Source organism: Brachypodium distachyon, chromosome 3 (assembly GCF_000005505.3).
Source record: "Brachypodium distachyon strain Bd21 chromosome 3, Brachypodium_distachyon_v3.0, whole genome shotgun sequence".
Taxonomy (NCBI): Eukaryota; Viridiplantae; Streptophyta; class Magnoliopsida; order Poales; family Poaceae; genus Brachypodium; species Brachypodium distachyon.
Window position 1 is genome coordinate 28,502,761 of NC_016133.3, and position 20,467 is coordinate 28,523,227.

The window sequence follows — 20,467 nt, forward strand, 5'->3', positions numbered from 1 at the left end:
CAGAAGCTTGCTGGACTACTAAGTCGGAATCGCCAAAGCATTGAATCCGGCGAACACCAATCTCTTTTGCCATCTTCAGTCCGTGCACAAGTGCCTCATACTCGGCGACATTGTTGGATGCTGCAAAATGAATTTGCAACACATATTTAAGTTGGTCGCGCTCAGGCGAAGTTAGAACTATGCCGGCACCAAGCCCACTTTTCATTTTGGAGCCGTCAAAATGCATCTTCCAGTAGCTAGTTCCAGGTGGCGGTGGTCCATATTCCAATCTCGGCCCAATCCACTAGGAAATCCGCCAGAGCCTGAGACTTTACGGCGTCTCGTCTGTCGTACTGCAGCGTGTAGGGTGCTAACTCAATAGCCCATTTTGCTATCTGGCCGCTTGCATCTTTATTGCTCATGATTTCCGAGATGGGCGCTTCGCATATAACCTGGATATGATGTGCGTCAAAATAATGCTTCAGCTTCTTTGCCGCCATATACACGCCGTATGCCATCTTCTGGTAGTGAGGATAACTCTGTTTAGACGACGATAACACCTCGCTCAGGTAATATACCGGCCTTTGTACCGACTTGCCATCTTCATCTCTTTCCACTACTATGACGGCCCTGACGACTCGAGTTGTTGCTGCTATGTATAACAACATCGGCACTTTCTCCATCGGCGAGGCTAAGATCGGCGCCGTAGCAATCATCTTCTTCAGCTCTTGAAAGGCCACTTCTGCCTGTTGCGTCCACACAAATTTGTCGGTTTTCTTCATCAGCTGGTATAAGGGTATTGCCTTTTCACCCAGCCGACTAACGAAACGACTTAACGATGCTAAGCATCCAGTGAATTTTTGCACATCTTTGAGATATTTCGGCAGTTTCATTCTCTCTATGGCGGCGATTTTTACATGGTTCGTTTCTATGCCTCGCCTCGATACAAGGAACCCGAGTAGCTTTCCTGCCGGCACGCCGAATGTGCATTTGACCGGGTTTAACTTCATTCGGAATCTCCTCAGATTTGCAAATGTTTCCCAGATATCATCCAGCAGTGTGGCGCTTTCTCTGGTTTTTATGACGACATCGTCGACATATACCTGCACATTTTTACCGAGTTGGTTGTGCAAGCATTTCTGCATGCATCTTTGATAAGTAGCGCCTGCATTTCTCAAACCAAACGGCATAGTGCGATAGCAATAAGCCTCGAACGGGGTGATAAATGATGTCTTTATTTGACCATTAGGGTTCAGCGGTATCTGGTGAAAACCAGAGTACGCGTCTACAAAAGACAGCAACTCACACCCGGCAGTGGAATCGATCACTTAATCAATCCGAGGTAATGGAAAAAGATCTTTGGGACATGCCTTGTTCAGGCTGGTGTAGTCAATACACATGCGCCACACCTTGGCAGCAGTCGGGTCGTCTTTCTTCTTCTCGACCATGACCGGGTTTGCCAGCCAGTTAGGATGCAACACTTCCATGATAAAGCCGGCAGCTAAAAGCCGGGATATCTCTTCCGATATGATTTTCCTTCTGTCATCGGCAAAGCGTCGAACAGGCTGCTTCATAGGTCTTGCGTCTGGCCTGACATGTAATGAGTGATCAGCCAACTCCCTCGGCACACCCGGCAGGTCTTGATTTGACCATGCAAAGATGTCCCGATTCTCACGGAGAAAGCTGGTGAGCTCTCCTTCCTATTTCGCATTCAGGCCGACACCAATGATGACGGTGCGGTCCGGGAACTCACTGTCAACCTGGATCTTCTTCGTCTCCTTGGCTGCCTGAAATGCCACACTTCCATGGGGATTGGTCATAGCCGGCAAGTCAATCTGTGCCGACTGAGCCAACACAACAGCTTCTTGCAACTTCTTCTTTCACCAGCGATAACTAGTGACTCGGCCAAAGCAGACCATGCCGCCGCGCACTCCATCGAAAGCTTGTAGTTGCCGGTAATGGTTATGGTACCGTTCGGTCAAGGCATCTTCATCTTCAGATAGCCAATGTGGGTTGTCGCCATTAATTTGGCCAATGCCGGTCTGCCAAGCAGCGCATGGTACGAACTGCTGAGGTCCACCACTTCGAACACCAAGTTCTCGGTTCAACAGTTCTCCCTGGTGCCGAATAAGACGTCAACTCGGATCTTTCCTACCGGGGCACAAGACACTCCCGGCACAATACCATGAAAGGTAGTTCGGCTAGGCTCAAGCATGTTATCAGTGATGCCGAGCTTGAGCATCGTGTCCCGGTACATGATGTTTATGCTGCTCCCATTGTCAATAAGAACCCGAGTGAATTTGACGTTAATGTCAGGCCCGATGAGTGTCGGGTCAACCACCAGAGCATATCCACCAGGATTTGGCATGACCTTGGGATGATCTGCCCGGTTCCAGTTGAGCTCCTGTTCCAACCAGTACATAAATTTCGGAACTGCCGGCATCACAGCATTGACTTCCATCTCTCGCCTGCGCTGACTCTGCTTGTCAGTCGACTACTTGATGAAGATCATGTAGCTCTGGTGATGCTCCTTCTACTCATTTCTTTGAGCATATTCCGGGATATCTTGGTCTTCCACCTGGTTGACAACATTGTTTGCCGGAGGGGGTCCCTGGATCTGGGCGTTAGTGTCTGTGAGCGGTGGAGGAGCGGGCAGCCGACTTGCCTCACCCTTCTCGGCCCGCTGCATCCAGCTGCATTGCCGGGTTGTGTGATTTGCCGGTTTGCTGGGATTAGAAAACGACAAGGCTGATCCAGCATCATCTCGAATGTGTACTTTTGCTTATCTTGCCAGGGCTTCTTTTGCTCCCCCTTCTTGGCCCACTGCTGATTTCCAGTCTTCTGATGCTGGCTAAAGCCGACGTCAGGTTGATCCTGAATAGCGGCGACATGGGCTGGCCCATACCGGTAATCCGGCCTGTCGTCCCTTCTCTTGTTGCGGTGATCTTGATGATCGTTCCTCCGGAATGCCCCGGCAGGAATGTATGTCGGTTGGTCCCTTTACGGTTATGCCGGCATCAGCGATGGCTGAGTCGGATCACCGAGCGCATACATGTCCGCGATCTTGATCATCTGAGACAGGGTGGCTGACATTTCTCTTTGCAGCTTTTGCCACAACATGCTGCCATGCCGGCATCCTTGTGCAAACCACGCTATGGCTTGCGACTCCACTATTCCTTCACAGGAATTGCGGAGGTTGTTCCATCTTGTGAGGTAATCCCGGTCAGTCTCGTTGTCCCTTTGCTTGCACATGGACAGCCGCTGAGGGCAATTAGGCCTCTTGTAAGTGCGGGTGAAATTGCTGACAAAAGCTTCTTCAAAGTCTATCCAGCAATTGATGATGCCTTCCAGCAAATTGTTCAACCATATCCGTGCTGGCCCTACCAGAATCTGGGGTACATAACGTACCGCCCATCTGCAATTGCCGTCTGCCACATGCACCGCAGTGACATAGTCTTCCAGCCAATCTTCCAGCTTAGTTATATGTTCTCGTACCACTGGGCAGCTGGAAACCCTGGGCTAGTGTCTCCCTCATGATCCAGTGTGCGAAACAACGCAGTCCCGGAGGGCCTTGTTCTCCTAGAAGTTCCGACAGATAAATTATGTCGAGCCGATGTCGGGCATCCAGCGGCGATACTTGCCTGTTCCCAACTCAGGCTCCGAGCGGGCCGAGATTATCACGTTCTCGCCTGAGATAGCCCTCATCACCCATGGCCAAGTACCAGTCATCGTAACGGTCTTGCCGGCGATCTTCACCTCGATACAGGGGGTTGCGCCCGACACCATGCTGACCTGCAGCAGTATTGGGTGCTGGACCCCGAGGTTGGTGTCCATGACTGACCGAGTGACGCTCTTGCTGGTCTCGGTGATTGTTGCCGAGACGCATACCACTTTGGCTGTCATCGACTCTCCTGACCATTTGCTTCTCGGCCAGAGCCGGATCAAAACGCTCTAGTCGCTTATCTCTGCCTGAGTTGACACTCTTGTCTCGTTTGCCACCAGGCGAAGACGCTTGCTTGTCAACCCGGCCATCAGCGCCCCGCGGCCGAGTGAATGACTTGAGATGCACCGGGCTTGCCGTGCAACCTCATGTATGCCTCATTCTGCTCGTTAGCTGTGCGGAGCAACTCCTTCACGCGCAACTGCTGCAGCCGGAGCGCCTCTCCCGTGAGATTCGGCACCTCTTCGGCCGCAGCCTCGGCGGCCCTGAGGTTCTTAACAGGGGTGTTGTACTTCGACTTCAGTGGCGAGGCAAATCTTGCCGACACTGCGGGTATCGCCCTGCCATCTCTAGGTATCTCGGCGTTCAGGTTCCTGCCACGATTACGCACTTCCCCAACTCGGCTAGGGTTAGTCAATGCGGCAGAATTGAGACCATGAGCTTTGTTATACTCACGGAGCGAAATATCAAGTTCTTGCCGAGCACGAGCCACATCAATAGCTTCTTGCAGCAGTTTCCGGCGCTCCAACTCCAACTCAGCCTACAGCTAGGCCGGGTTAGCGTTTGACGCCACCGGTGCGGTCAGCCGTTCGATGGCAGCCTGGAGCTGAGGGGGCTTTGGCGTCAGAGCTGACGTGCCGGCTTGAGCAGCGATATTCTCCGGCTTCTCCATGGGGAACTTCGCCATTCTGCTGGATTTGCTTGGGACCGCGCCACTCTCTGCAGCGCCCTTGCCAGCATCGATGCCGTGAGCCGTCACCATGACCTCCGCATGGTCAGCGGGGCAGTCGACATGCCGGCCGCGAACCGTGCAGATGGTGGGGGGATCTTCGGCCACCACCACCTGCTCGGGGTACCTGCAAGGACTATCAGTGGCGACATAAACCTCATGCATGCCGAAGTTGATGAAGCGGCCGACGCAGGGAAACGGTGCGTTGTTGAAGCAGCCTTGTTGATGAAGCCCAGAGAGCTGAATCTCTGGACCAAACCGGAGACCACGCGCTCTCCGGTGACGAGGAAACTTCCTGTCCGGATGAAAACTCCAGCCAGCGCCGCTGCTGGCCCCATGGTGGGCGCCAACTGTCGTGGCGGTGTTATGGTAGATGCCATAGGATGGCTTATGTTGGAGCCGATGGATGAAGGAGGAATCGGAGAAGGGAGGGCGTGATGAGAAACACGCACAAACACAAGAACACACACAGATTTACCCAGGTTCGGAGCCTTCTTGTCGAGGTAAGACTCCTACTCCTGCTTTGTAGTATAAGCCGATATACCAAGATCTACAATGGTGCTCTTCGAGCAGTTTTCTTGAGTAAGAAGAAGAAGAAGGGGAAATCCTAGATGTCTAAGTGAAGTCTTTCTGTCTAGGGAAAGATAGTGCTCCTATTTATGAACCGCCCATGTCACACTGACATGTGGACCAAAGGCTAACGTTATCTTCTACGGGTCCTGCCGGGCACGCGCCTCGGTTCCCTCCGGGGCATACGGCAGGAGACAAGACAGCTTTACTTTTCCTGGCGTCTCGCAACACGTACTGTAGCCACGCGCCGGCATCCGTCATCGATGCTCTTTCGGTGCTTCTTTGCGCAGTCGCTTGGCACCGGGACGTAAGCAAAGACTGCTTTCCCGTGATAAAGAGGACGTTGTTTTACTTTGCGCCATGTGATAAGAATATGACCGTTGGCACATCTCGGCGCTGGCCGAGATCGGAGTACTTGTGCTTATCCTGCAATCACATAAGACAAGATAGACATGCCGACATACACGTGATATGTCGGCCTTATATTAGTTTGGCTTAAAGATGCCGGCGCACATGCCTGTGCCGGTTTTGCCTTCGTCATCTCGGCTAATGTGTGTCGTCTTGACCCTACCCGAAGTCATCCCCCGACACTACTTGAGCCTTGCATAGATTCTAATGTACCCCTTTCTATTAATCAATAAACTACTTGGCAGCTAAAGTCAAAATTTTACCATTGTACATCTCACGTTTAACGCTAACAAATTATTTGCATCTAATTTAAAGACACAAATCATTGTATGCATTATTTTATCCTTGACTCTACCATTGTTGCTACTCTTGCAAAGTCTTGTATGTGGGCCAGTTCGGTGATTTATTACTTTGTTCACAAATATATTTTTTATGCATCATCGATTAAAGAGTTAGCAAGTAGGCCAATTACAACGCCGCATAATGGATACAACGCCACGAAGTGGCTAGCAACTCCTTGTAAGCCACCATTTAAAAATCCACTGACCGGAATTCTGAATCGCTTTTTGAGAGGTTCTTTTCATTCTTTTTGTGCAAAAGAAAAACTTACCTATTCATGCGCAAAGAAAATTGGGGACCGGATATTGATTTAGGGGCGAACAGTAATTCTGCGAAGGCCTCCTCCCGTCGCATATAATCGCCAGGTGGGGCAACCCGCGGGCCGCGGCTCCCGACGACCCGACCGTTCGCGCTGCTCCGTGCCCAGTCCCTTCCCCGCTTCGTCGCCACGCCGAGATGGGGTTCGTCTCCTTCGCCGGGAGGGTCCTGTTTGCCGCCGCATTCCTCCTCTCTGCCTACCAAGAGTACGTCGTGCTTGGCTCCCCCACCTCATTCCCTCTCCCTCCTCACGCCCCAGTGTCGCTAGATCTGGTGCGCAGGTGCGGGGCTAATGTCCCTCCTGGCCATTCAAGGGCTGGGGGTCCTTGGGGAGGTCAGAGGCGTTTGAATCTCACATTCTGCGCCTGAGTCGTATAAGGCGTTTGGATCTGAGAACATGGTTATGCGCGCAATCAGGAGGGGAAAATTGATTCCTTCCCGAGAATTGCTAAACTATGGCCGCCGGTGAATGAAATTTCTATTTGTTCGATGATTTAGTGTTTTGAGATACTGTTCGATGCCTTTTATTCTCTTAGTTAAAAAAAGGAAACTCAAGTAGTTTTGGTTCAATTTGGGCGTGCAAGTACTCCCTCCGATCCTAAATTGTCGTCGGAATATTACATGTATTAGACGCATTTTAAGAATATATACATCCATACTTGGGCAAATTGGAGTCAATAATTTAGGATCAGAGGGAGTATTTGGAATTGGATACATGTATATTGCAAAAGTTCTCATGCATTACTCCTGATTTGTTGCCACATGAAATAAGTAAATAATTTAGGATCAGAGGGAGTATTTGGAATTGGATACATGTATATTGCAAAAGTTCTCATGTATTACTCCTGATTTGTTGCCACATGAAATAAGTACTCCATCCGTCCCATATTAAGTGACTCAAATTTGCTCCAATATGGATGTATCTATGCCTAAAGAGCGTCTAGATACATGTAATAGAAAGTCACTTAATATGGGACGGGGCGAGTACTAAAATTTTAGGTGTAATGACCATTTTACCCTCAATTATCCTCACACCATGCAATTTTTCTCGTTCATGATAACTCCACATCATACATCAAATATTATCACTTCATTAGTGAGTTTGTAGGGTTGGTAGAGTGGCATTGCTTTTCATGCGTAGAGTCGATATCTGAGGTGAGAACTGGGTGGAGCATAAAGGGTCAAGGATGGGCTGTCAGGTTTTATGACTTAATTCGAATTAGGTGGGAGTAGAACATAGGCCGGTCAGGTTGTATGACTTAATTCGAGTTAGGTGGGAGTAGAATTGAGTACTGGATCTTATTTCCGTATGTTTTATTAAACCATGAATTTAGCAATAGAAAAAAAATTAAGTCTCTTGATTTTTTTATGGGAGCACTGCAAAAAAAATATCCTATTGACTGAAAGAGTTAACTAATGGTAAACATAAACAAAACAGCATATTTCTCGAATGACATGGAGTACATATTTTCTAGGATACCAGTCCACGCCATATCGGTTCTAGCCACTTCACCATAGAACACTGCCTCTTTGCATCTCCACCAAGTGGTAAATCAGCTGCCAAGGGAGCCATTCTGCCGTCGCGTCTGGGCCCGCTAAGACCACCTAGCCCTGGTTATGACCAGATTAGTTGGCCTGCTGACTAGCCATTAGATTATGCTGCAACCATGGAGTCCATGGCCTGGTGGTCGACTTCTTGGCTAGTTTAATCGGCTAGTTGGCTGATTTTGCAATACGCTATAACTGAGCAAATGCAGTGCCCAAGCATCCACTCCATAACTACTCCCTTGTTGTCCTACTTTTCTTGAATGTTCAGGAGGATTTCTAGTTTATAAAATTTTCTAGGTTTTTATTTTAGAATTCACTGATTCATTACCATTTGTTTGGTCCTTAAAATGTTTAAATAGATATTCCGTGCATGAACTCACTGCTGCCTAACTCAGTAACTCTAATTATGTCATATGACTTGACCGTCTGTGGGTCATTTTACGCTACATCCTACTCTCATACTCCCATGGCTACCAATTCTAGTACTCCTGCGAACTTAGCCTGGGGAATATCACTACTCGGTGGATGTTTTGTATCATCGACAAGAATACTGTTCTGGAAATAATTGAGGGTAAAGTAGTCACTTGATCTATAGTATTAATCATGCCAAGGCCTTATGTCTTTCATATGGAATAAGAGGAAGAGTTCTCTAGGGGCAGGACAACTGGATGGTTTACTTGGAGGGGTTGGTTGCGACTTCTGTGTACAACCGTCAATTACTTTGATGTCACAGGTTCACAAACTAAAGAGTAACAAAATGGTTCCACTTCTCCTGATTGATTTAAGTGTAACTATCTTGTTACCTATAGGATACAGTTTTTCACAGCTCTTGATTCTTTTGAGCTTACTAGTTCAACCCATTATTAATAGTCCTGATATGTCAACACATGGCCATAGGTAAATATGCTGAAAGTGTTCTTTCTAAACACATCAATCACAAGGAACAACTACCTTTTTTGTACATTCACAATTGTAATAGATTGTTAGCTTTCTATAGACGGCATTTTAAGTACATATTGGATATATTATGGTGCATAATAAATGTAATGTCAAGATATAAGAAAATATTTACACTATTTTCTCCGTTCATAACTCCCATTTTTCTGGGCTACAGGTTTAGTGAATTTGGATCTGATGGTGGGACCGCTGCAAAAGCCCTGAGCCCAAAGATCAACATCTTCGTTGAAAATGTTTCTTCCCGTACTGGAATAGTGGTGCCTCACATTGAAGTATTAACTTTCCTGTTTGTAGTTTATATGATTCTTCTATTAAGTGATTTTGATGCTCTTCTGAAAGCAGCTAGGTTTTTATGACTTTTTTTTTCCTTCCGGTTTCAGTTGAAGCATGTTATAGCGGTGGCCATTGCTTTGAAGGGTATTGGAGGTCTCCTTTTCATCCTTAGCAGCTCATTTGGTGCTTCTCTCTTGGTAAATTCCCAGCTTTGTGTAGGATATTTAATTATTCATTCTACTTTGAGCTTTACTGCTTCAGTTCAGGGAAAACAATTTTGCCAAAATGTAGGCAAAAGCTACAATTCCCAGTTGTCATTGGGGTTATAAAGCCATATAGGTAAAATGTTTTGCCCAATTTGAAAAGTTCTGGCCCAGATAGATAGTTGTCCAACTTAAGTCCTTAACAAAGACAACATGCAAGTAACTGTCCTTGCTGTTAGAGTGTGAACCTTCTATGCAACTGTGCAAGAGGAACCCCATGGATGCTATAACATTCAGAATGCTAGAATATCAATTTTGGATTTCAGAAATTCTTTTGGAACAAAGCTTCCATTTTCCTGCCCTGAAATTTTATGGAAGATCCGGTCTTCCATTGCACAGTGTTTTTTTAACAAAATTCCCTGCTTCAGACACCCCTGTTATATATTCCACTGGTAATTAGTAAAAATGCATGGAAGTTTTATCATCCTGAAAATTCTGGGCGTGATTATACAAAGAATGAAAAAAACTGTAATTGAAAACAAGACGTGCCTGTTTTGCTCATCTAAATGATGATATTGTTATTACTTCTAGAGAATAATTTATATGCATTTGGGATTTTATATGCGAGCTGTTTTGCCACATGGAAGAGTAGCTCTTGCTTGTTTGAAGAGCCTTGCATGCGGCAACCAACCGGCGGAAGAGTAGGCTTGCTTATTGAAGAGCCTTGCAAGCAAGCGGTGGATGGCAGCCAATGAGAAATGCCTTGCATGCTGCATGCAGGGTGCGCTGTGCGCGGATGCGGGATGGCGAGGCGCTGCATGCTGGCTCTTTATTACTGACCACATGAACGAACGCAAGGGATAGATATGAGTGGATCTCGTTCTCCTTTCTGTTCTGGATGCAAGGCCGTTTCTCCAGGGATAAATCCGTCTAAAGGGCCATGCAGGAGACTGCCTTGGTATGCGGGAATCAACTTGTGCACCCTATATGTAGGAACGGAGGGAGTATTTAAGAGATACAAAGGTTTATCACTTTAGGAACTCAGTAAGTGCAGTTCACTTGTTAATCTGTTCTAATAAATCTAATTAATCATGCTACAAATCCATTGATCAGGCTACCGAGCTGATCCGATTCATGAATCGTTGTCGGATTCGCGAACCAGAGATGTACAGCCCCATTGAACTCGCGGACATGACAATCACGAATTAGAGTCGCGAACAGATTGAACTGCGAATCTAGTAACTATGGTCCTTTGTATGGTTGTATCTTGTATGTATATGTCCACCATATGTAAATGCTGACACAAACCGCACATGAATGGAGTACCTGCCATGCAATTTTGTTTTGTACTACTATATAATATAGCACCCGAGTAATGGGTGCAACACAATGCATATAGATACACCTGAAATGAATTAGTTTGAATGGGAAGAAATGTAAATATTGACTACTTCTTTCTGATGTTTGTGAGAACATACAGCTCCATGTTAAGAGTAGGGAGGAAAGACTGAATGTTGTTTATAGGAAACACACATAAGGGCTTGTGGCTTAATCAGATGGTTTAAACAAGAATACAGGACTGATTGTATATACTTGGCTTGTGGTTATACTAGGTGAGTCTGTATTACTCAATACGGGCCATTTGTCTAAAATTTTATGGATTAGAGGTCTCTACAATTTTACGGATTAGAGGCGATTTGTCTCCACTATTATGAGGTTCATTTGTCCTGAAAATGTTTCTGACTTGCAAATGAAAGGAACTCATACTTCCTATATAGCATAATACTCTGGTTTAGCCAAGTGAACTGACATGCGCGTCCCCCCCGACTAGTTTTAAGTCCATCCCTGTACAGTGGCCCTTGGCCTTTTCTTCTTCTTCTTCCTTCTTTCTTTGAGCCCTGTTAGGTCTCGCCTTTGCTTCTTTGCTTTTATTTGCGCTTCTTGACACGCCGCTCGGTGTGTTCGAGAAAAAAAAAGTCAAGTGAACTGTATACTGCTGGTACTACATTAATTTGGTACTGTTCTGTCCATTGGTCTAACTGAACAGCTGTTCCAGCTTTTATGGTTACTTGCATCTGGTGGTCTGTTATTTGTTGTAACATCTATTGGTAATCTTGACTAATCTGGTACCTTTCCTGATTCTTACCTAATGAAGCAATCCTCTCCCTGCAGTTAGTTCACCTCGCTTTTGTTACACCAATTGTCTATGATTTCTATAACTACGACACTGAGAGTGCTGAGTTTGTTCAGCTCTTCATCGAGTTCACACAGGTAATGCAGCAACCTTTGCTCACATGTTTCAAGTCAAGCTTGTCCGTCAAGTGCAAATGTTCAAAGGTGTTGAATGACAAGTCATATATGCTGTGCCTGTAGAGTTTGGCACTCGTGGGGGCGCTCCTCTTCTTCTTGGGCATGAAGAACTCCATTGCCACGAGGCAGTCGACCAGGAAGAACCCCAAATCGAAGACAAACTAACGTTCTGAATGTCTGATGCCCCCTGAGATGCCACAGTTTTTGGTCTGGTTGGTGGTGTCAGGGGATCCCTCATCGATTGTTCCTGGGGAAATTTCAGTTCCCAATCCTTTGCTGCCCCTGGTGTGACTTGCAGCTTTTCGAAGATGGTATTGACACGCCTTACCTCTGAAGCATCCAGATATGCATGGCAATTCTGACCCATGCACCGGAATTTTAATTGCCGTAGCGCTGATTACGTGCTAAATTGCTAATGGCTGATTAAGTTAGGTTATTGGGTGGTAAATTTTATTTATTTGGAGGAGCGTGTGCTCCCGTTTGGTTCATGTGCATATAAATTATTGGGAAGTATAACCTCAAGGCAGGAAGCAAATTTCATTATTTGTACGCATTTCTTTCATTCTACTGTTATCAATTGAAAAATAGCCGGTGACTGGGCTTTATTTGCTGCTACAACCCTCTTGTGTCTGGACTATGGAGCCAAGAATTGTGCGTGTTTAACTGGCAGGAACTGAAATGTCCAGTATCTGGCACTGGCAGGAATTGTACATATATTCAAAGTAACAGTAGTATACAGAGTATGCTATGCGCGGATCTGATCAGCTTACTTCAGAAAACAATAAGCATTTGACAGCTAAAGCATTCCATTGCAACTATCAAGTTCCTATGACTGGAGTACAAACCAAAGGAAAATTGCATTCTCTTATTCATGTAACTACAGTGAAGATATGGGGGCAAATTTACCAATCGAAAACAAAGCATGTGCAAAAACCCTCTACAAAACACTCATCAGTCCCACTCATCGCCGACGATGATGTCTTCCTCGTCCTTGGGTGGCCGGACGACGGTCACCACCTCCGCGGCGGCCGTGATGATGCCTTCCTCCAACAGTTTGTTCCCCCTCTCGACCACCAGCTTCCCTCCCTTCTCCAGCACGTATATCCCTTCATCCACCACCTCTTTCCTTTTCCGGTCGGCCACGACCAGCACCCTCTCGTTCTCCGCCGACCGCCACGGGAGCACCCGCCCGTCCGCTAGCTGGATCACCACCGCCTCGTCGGCCACCGCCATGACGGGGGCCCAGCCCGGCAGCACCGCCCACCGCGCCCACCCCTTGTCAACCTCGACGATGCCGAGGTCCGCGTCCGTCTTCTTCCTCCTCGGCGCGAGGTCCACCGCCTCGACGCCGTCCGTCTCTCTCACCACCGGCAGGAGCAGCACGATCGACGCCTCGGAGATCTCGCCGTATATGAGACGCACCACCGGCACCGCGGGCCGCGCGTTGACGTCGGCCTCGGGCTCCTCCACTTCCTCGCCGGCGGCCTTCCTGATGGCCCTCTCCATCTCCAGCTCCACCCGCGCCCTGGCCGTCTCGGTCTCGACAACGTCGAGCGAGCGCTCGAGCTCCGGCATGCGGTCCTCGTTGGCGATGGCCTCCCGCGACAGCCTGAAGCGCGCGTACGCGAGGCAGTCGCCGGCCGAGTGCCGGTCGAAGGCGTCCCACCCGTCGTCCCCGCGGCGCTGCGGGAAGTCCTTCATGGAGCGCGCGAGCTCGCGCACTCCCTTGGCCTCGAGGCGGCGATCGATGGCGTGCTTGGCGGCCTCGACGCGCTGGCGGGCGTTGAGGAAGCGGAGCTCGTAGAGGAGGTCGGGCCCGCCGTACGAGTCGAAGTAGTGGATGAGGTCGGCGGGGAATTCGTCGGAGATGAGGGAGTCGCGGACCTGGGAGGCGACGACGAGCCGGTTCTGCTCGACGCCGGACATGCCGGTGGCCTCCTCGATGGAGGCCGGGGTGAAGCCCTCGCGGGAGAGGGAGGAGATGAGGGGCGCGTACTCGTACCAGCGGCCCATGCGGTCGCGGAGCACGGCCAGGCGCTCGGTGAGGTCGAGGTTGCGGAAGGTGTCGGGGAGGGGTGACGGCGGCGGGTGGTAGGGCTGGTAGAGCTGGCCCGGGGACGACGGGGGCGGGGTGCGGGGGAGCATTCCACTGCTGCCTCCGCCTCCGACTCCCCCGCCGCCGCCGCCGGGGAGGATGAGCTTGCCGCCGTTGGGGGGGCTGCCACGGCCCCCGCCGCCGCCGGGGAGAATGAGTGCGGCGATGTTGTAGGAGAAGCGGCGGCGGCGTTGCGGGGCGGTGGAGAGGGGCTTGCGGTGGCGCGGGCCGGTGGAGGCCGGGTGGGGGTGGGAGAGGGAGAGCATGGTGGTGGTGATAAGGGAAGGGAGGAGCGGAGAGGAAGCAGGGGAGCTTATCTCATCTCGTCTCGGAAGGGATGGAAGCCTTGGAAGGGGAGCCGGGACTCCGTTAAGTCTTGCCAGTCAGACCTGAGCCATCTCCCTTGTTTCCGCCCCGCCAAATTCTACTGCGGCGCGAAGTGACGGAATGACGGAAACGCCACGGCGATGTTGTACAAGTACAAGTAAACCACCGGAACGCCACGGCGCGGTACCTGGTATACTGGCAAACCCGGGCCGGGCTTCATAAAAGCCCGACGAACAAACCTGAAGCCCGGATCGAAACTCTAAAAATAGGTCATTTAAGAGCATTTTCAGCCGTGACCGTTAAAACATGGTCCCTGCTTATTGTTTAGGGGCTTCTTCCTAAATTTTTCAGCTTCTATTTCAGATCCATCTTCAGCGGAGCCTCTATATTTCAGCTCCTATTTATTATTTCCTTTACACTGACATATGGGCCCCATTTGTAAGTGAGACATTTTCTTTTTTCATTTTCTTGTCTTCTCCAAAGCACACTCGCGCAGCCGAAGCTCGACCAAACAACCCATGGAGCGGATCCTCTTCGACGAGCTGGCCGGCGACGCAGTGAGGGAGCTGCTGCGAGCCGTGTGGGGGCAGCTTCCTCTGCCACTCCACCGCCGAGCGCCTCTGCCGCACCGTCGAACCCCCCCCCCCCCCCCCCCCCACGACCATGGCGACCAGTACTTACTCCGCGGCAACGCCGATATGCTTTTGGGAAGAGGAATTCCGGTGGCCGGTGGTGGGCAGGAGGCTGCGATGCTAGAGGTGGAGGTAGGCAGCGGCGGCCGTGCCATGGGAGGAGGGCCGGAGTCCGCTGGCTCGGATCTACAGGCCGCCGGCTCTAGAGGAGGCGGGGAAGCAGCGACGAGGACAAGGGCGCAGGCGGGGGCGGCAGAGGTTGCACGGCCGTTGGCGGTGGCCGGCAGCAAGACGCGGGACAGCAAAAGGCGCGGGCGGGCGCGCGCTGCACTGCATAGGCGAGGGGCAGCGACGGCGAGGCGCAAGGCGGTGTGGCATGGACAGAGAGAGGAGAGATATTTTAACGTGGCAGGGAGACGAGGGAATAGGGACCTCCCCGGGAATGAGGGCGTGAGGGATAGATCTAGTGGCCTTCCTCTGTTAGAGGCCCTGCTAAACACGTTTTTTTGGGTTCGGCCCCTAAAAAGGGAGTAGGGTCCTGTTTAGGGGCCCTGCTGAAGATGCTCTTAGCACTAAAATAATTATTTTTAAATAAATAAACGTACTTTTATTAAAAAATTTCTAAAAAATACTCAATTTAAGCTATTTCGGGTTTTTTTTGGCTTTCAGGCCGGGCTTTGGGCAGAAAATTGAAGCCCGGGCGCCAAGCTATTCGAAAACACCACCCCTTCTTTAGCTGCCTGGAGGATCTGCCTCAGAACTGAGCTTGTGCTGCTAGCTCATCGCTCCACTAAGGAGAAATTCGCTACTAAACTTACCAATCTTCTCCAGGAGCTAGCATTGTGATTTAGGGGATCTAAGGGGGCTTGTCCCTTGGATCTTTTGTTTTCTTTTCTTGCTAATGTAACTTGTACAATTCTAACCTCTAATACAACGCAGTAGGAGCCTCTCCTGCTGTCTTCCCCGGTCAAAAAAAATTGAAGCCCGGGCCCAGCCTGGTACACCGGGCTTCAGGCCGGGCAGGTCGGGCCGGGCCACCCATGCCCAAGTATATGCCTGGGCATGTCTGGCAGTGGCGACCGGCTAAGCTAGCGCCCACACGAAAATCATACTCTCTCCGTCTCATATTCTCTCCGTGTCATATTTTTTATTCAAACGGTATATCCTCGCGATTCGATTAGAAAAAAGAATTTGCCCCGTTTATTTTTTTATTCAAACGGTCTATCCTCCCTGGCCAGGCCCCCCACCGCAAGCATACTCTGCCGCCAAACAAGGGCTCTCCAAAGGCAACGCCTCCAAGGAGGGCACGACGTCCGAGGACGCCGTCGTTACCCGACCCGGACACCGAATCAGAGGTTTCGCTCGGAGACACCTCATTTGCAAAGGGTGGGAAGTGACGGAGCTGCACAACGACGCCTTCAAGAAGGAAATGACGTCTAAGGACGCCGCTATCGCCGGCACCGACAACGTCGATGCAAGGTTTTCACCCGTAGCCACCCAACCCACCACGGACAGGAACGGACAACATCTCAAGCCGAGGTCTCGACCAGAGGCCACAGCACCATCGCGAGCGCCGGCTCAGCCCACCGAATGCCACACACCAAACCATCAACGCACCAGCCAGGGCACCACAACCGCTCACTACAAGAGAACTCATATACTGTGACGAAAATCCTCATGACAATGGCTGGAAGCGTCACAGAAACATGTAATTGGTGACGTTTTACACCTAACGTCATGGTTACTATAAATCAGTGACGCTCGTAGAATCACCGTCACACATTGCCATATTCTGTGACGGTGGCGATAACTTCCATGACGAATGTGGTAGTGTTATAGATGATTTGAATCAGTGACGCTCGTAATTTCGTCATGTAACATCTATCGAAGGATCCATGGTTAAGGGTCCAGCGCTGCAAATAATAAAGTTTGCTTCAGTAGCTAATCAGTACTTTGGTATTGGATTATTGGCTGGCACATGAAGCTACCCTATGCCCCATCGTGTGTTCGAGTCACAGCGGCTATGTTTTACCAGTTTTACCAATTTTATTGGCTGCTGCTGTAAAAATATGAAAGTTTCGAACACACGACCCTCTCTATCAATTCCTAGATGTAAAGCCACTCAGCTAGCTGGTCTGATTTCGCAGAATTAGTGCAACAATTCCTTTATATCATAGCATGCAAAAATAAAGTTAAAAAATTGAAAGGCGAGCTGCGAGTCGAAATTGCGACCTCGGAGGATCCAACATGCAAAGTTACCGCTCTGCTAGACAAGTTGTTTTCGGTAATACATTTGGTGCAATTTTTTTTTGTTATTATAGACAACGAGACAAGGTGCGACTTGATGAAATTTAGCATGTTTTCAGATGTTTCTATCTTTCCTTTTTCCTTTTTCTACGCGTTCTTGTTTCGTTTCAATTGATTCCAGATTCACAACTCTATTTGGTAACTTGTAAGGATTTCTAAGATAAGACTCAGATTCCTATGTTTTGTGTCATGCTTGTGATAGTTTGTGAGAAGTGAACTCGGAGTAATCCATTTTTTGATAGATACTCAGAAAATCATGGATGTAAACTTAGAATCCTATTTTATGAATTTAAAATCAGCATCCTTTATATCATTGTGTCTACTGTTTTTTATGATATGAAGTGTATATGTGTTGAAGTGCATATATGCTGTGAAAATCAAGCATGGAGTGCACATATGGTGTCAAAATCAATCATGCAATGCATACATGCTGTCGGAAACCAACCATGAAGTGCATAACATCTGTGAGCATATATAACAAGCAGCAAGTGGATATATCCAGGGGCACAAAATTGTATCACTTGCATTTGCATATATTTCATAACTGTAACTTGCATACATACACTCATTGCTACTATTGTAACTTGAATTTTCAGGAACAAAATGAGATACACCACTCATTGCTACTATTACAACTCATACAAGCATTTGGTTGGGTCATCTCTGCCATCTCAGAACATTTCCTGCTAATTATCTCCTATTTTTGCTACTGTCATCTCTGCATTTCCTACTAACTGTTACAAGAACGTTAACTCATACAAGCTGACACACATGTCATCTCCATCTATGGTCCCAGTAGGCCGGCAATGCAGCTCTTTGGAGTAGAAGCTGGAGGAATACAGCGCCGATGATTCAGCACACAGTGGTCAACATGACTCTCTGCACATTACTCCAGCTCTTTGGAGTAGAAGCTGGAGTACATTACAAATCAACACTTAGCTATGAGAGTCTTAGTTGTGTATCCAGAGTTGCAATGAAATTTTAAAAATGAAATCATAAAGAAACACGCTTCGGATCATGCTATAACATGTACAGCTATATAAAGAAAACCTATTTGCCTAGAACAGGAGCGGAGTAAACTACATTGCGGATAAATAGGTGAATTGCTGAGAAATTACTTAACGAGCTATATACCAGTACCACGCCATCATTTGTTCCATCCAAAAAATATCAGGGCCTCATGTTTTGTCAAGAAATTGGTGCCAACACAAAAACCTACTTAGTACTTTATGCCCTGAAATTCAATTGACTGGAGTTCCTGTCGTGCATAAGAGAATGAGTGCATATCTTAATTCCATTTAGCTTTAAATTCCATCACCATTAAATGTAATAGTCTCAATGTACAAAAAACAAAAACTATCAGAAACATAATAATCCATCCAACCTGGTATCGCAGGATGGAAGTACCAGCAACAACGGCGGCCAATGCCCAGACTTCTCTTCAAATCTATTAGATTTGTGATTGGATGAACAGCCTGCAAAACATGAAGGAAATCATCTACTAAAACCACGAGAGTGCATAGTGTGTTGATAACAAACTTCATAAGGCACAATCTTCTCCAGCAATGAGGCAGGATTCAGCAGTCATAATACCACAGAACTTGGCAAATCTGAATATGTACTAGAAACCCGAGGCCGGGCTGCGACGGCGGTGATGATGCAGGGCAGGCTGCGAGGAGACGACGGTGGTGATGCTGGTCTTCAACGGCGGGGCGACCCGGGGCAGGGCTGCGACGGCGGCTGGGCGGTGATGGGACGGTCCATGGACGGGGGGAACGTCGGCGGGCCGGGAATTCAACGGCGGCGCCGCGGGGGGCGTCTGCTTTAACTATAACCCCAGAATTGGTTTGAACAAGATACGTCTTATTTGAATTGACTAAATAAGTCAGAAAATAAAAAAAATTCTTTTGTATTCCGGGTATTCTACGACTCTTTTCCACACTAATTACGAATTCTTTTCTTGGTCATTGAGATTCGTGGATAATTTATAGTACTATTTAGGGATAGATCGTATCTATATTTTTATCCCCTCGAACAAATCAAAATGATTGAAGTTTTTCTATTTGGAATCATCTTAGGCCTAATTCCTATTACTTTAGCGGGATTATTCGTGACTGCGTATTTGCAATACAGGCGTGGGGATCAGTTGGATCTTTGATTGAGTAATATTTTTTTTGATTGACCTCCTCCTTGGTCTGGATGACCGGATCAGTGGCGGCCTTGGCGGGCGGAGGCCGCGGCGGGTGGACGAGATCGGGACCAGACGTAGATCGGGAGAGAGAGGATGCGGTCGGGACAAAAGTGTTTCGGGACTGCCCGGCGCGGCCCTGCTTCGTTAGCGCTGCGCGGCCTGCTCTGTCATCGGCGACGCCGCTCGCTGCCCCGCCCACCGCAGAGGGGATGTGGCAGAGAGAGGGAGAGAGATCGCAGGGGAGAGAGAGGGGTGGGGTGGGTGGGGATTATCGGGAGGAAGATGCAGTCGGGCTGGAGATTGGAGATGCACACGTTCAGATTTTCTCTTTGTATGAACTAAGGCCAAAAGAGCCAAATTATATCTAAACATAAGACCAAATAATCATCAATGTAAAACATTTTCATTTTCTGTGGAACTTTTTTGTTTTCTACTTTTGAATGGCAAAAAAGAAGTTTTTTTTAAAACAAGTATCAAAAATTTGATGTTGCGCCTTCGATGGCTTTGGTTCCAATGGACGAACCCTGCCCGCTCTTGTCTTGGGGCTGCCCTCACCTGCTCAGATTCAGATATGGATCTCTTCAGGACATCAACTGCCATCGTTGTGGGCAACAGGATGAAGACAAGCTTGTGGCATGATCATTGTGTGCAGGGACGAAGGGTGTGCCACTCAAAGATATGTTTCCAAACCTTTATGCCATTGTCTCGGGGAAGAGAAAGACCCTCCATAAAGAGTTTCAGGATGGAAACCGGTTTCTCGCTCTCGGATCCATGTCCACCACCATTCAGATATACGAGTTCGTTGCCTTGTGGGTCCTGATCCGAGACTTTTCACTCTCCCGGAGATCGACGATGCTATTACGAGTCGAGGCAAGTTTGGATTGAAATCATTAAGGGAAACGAGTTTAACAAGCCTGGTAAGGAGTTACTCGTCGTAGAGTTGTTTAAGATGATACCTATGAACTCAATGATGTTCATTCTTAATCATGCTATCTCATGTGTCCGTATTGATGTGATATAAGACAATCACAATTATAGACCATATATGTACAATTTTTACCGTGTTTAGCGAGTTTGGTTTTGAACTGAGACTGTCAAATTTATAAATCATACATGTCAATTTTATTACCGAGATTAACAAATTTGCTTTTGAACTCGTTATGTTATCATATCTGATTATTTATGTAACAACTATACAATAGATACAATATCCTACTAACTAAAAAAACTACTCCAAGGGTATATAATATTAGGAAGTAATTTCCTATTTGTTGAAATTAAATTTACTCGCTCCATCCCATATTAAGTGACTCAAATTTGTCCAAATATAGATGTATATA

At 48.1% G+C, this 20,467-nt stretch overlaps 2 protein-coding genes across 3 annotated transcripts; one reads left to right on the plus strand and one right to left on the minus strand.

Moving 5' to 3' along the window:
- Nucleotides 1-6,333: 6,333 nt before the first annotated feature.
- Nucleotides 6,334-12,186, plus strand: LOC100844091. Of its 2 annotated transcripts, none has more exons than XM_003573938.4 (5): nt 6,334-6,490; nt 8,947-9,061; nt 9,170-9,259; nt 11,438-11,536; nt 11,639-12,186. In XM_003573938.4, exons 1-5 carry the CDS (start codon nt 6,423-6,425, stop codon nt 11,738-11,740), a joined length of 474 nt encoding a protein of 157 aa, XP_003573986.1. In that variant the 5' UTR covers nt 6,334-6,422; the 3' UTR covers nt 11,741-12,186. The 2 variants fall into 2 exon arrangements, with proteins under 2 accessions (XP_003573986.1, XP_024317361.1); XM_024461593.1 differs by lacking the exon at nt 6,334-6,490 and adding an exon at nt 6,533-6,749.
- Nucleotides 12,187-12,349: 163 nt separating this feature from the next.
- On the minus strand, nt 12,350-14,127 carry LOC100844485 (rubisco accumulation factor 1, chloroplastic). The gene has a single exon (XM_003573939.4). It carries the CDS (start codon nt 13,934-13,936, stop codon nt 12,527-12,529), a length of 1,410 nt encoding a protein of 469 aa, XP_003573987.1. The 5' UTR covers nt 13,937-14,127; the 3' UTR covers nt 12,350-12,526.
- Between the last annotated feature and the right edge of the window lie 6,340 nt (nt 14,128-20,467).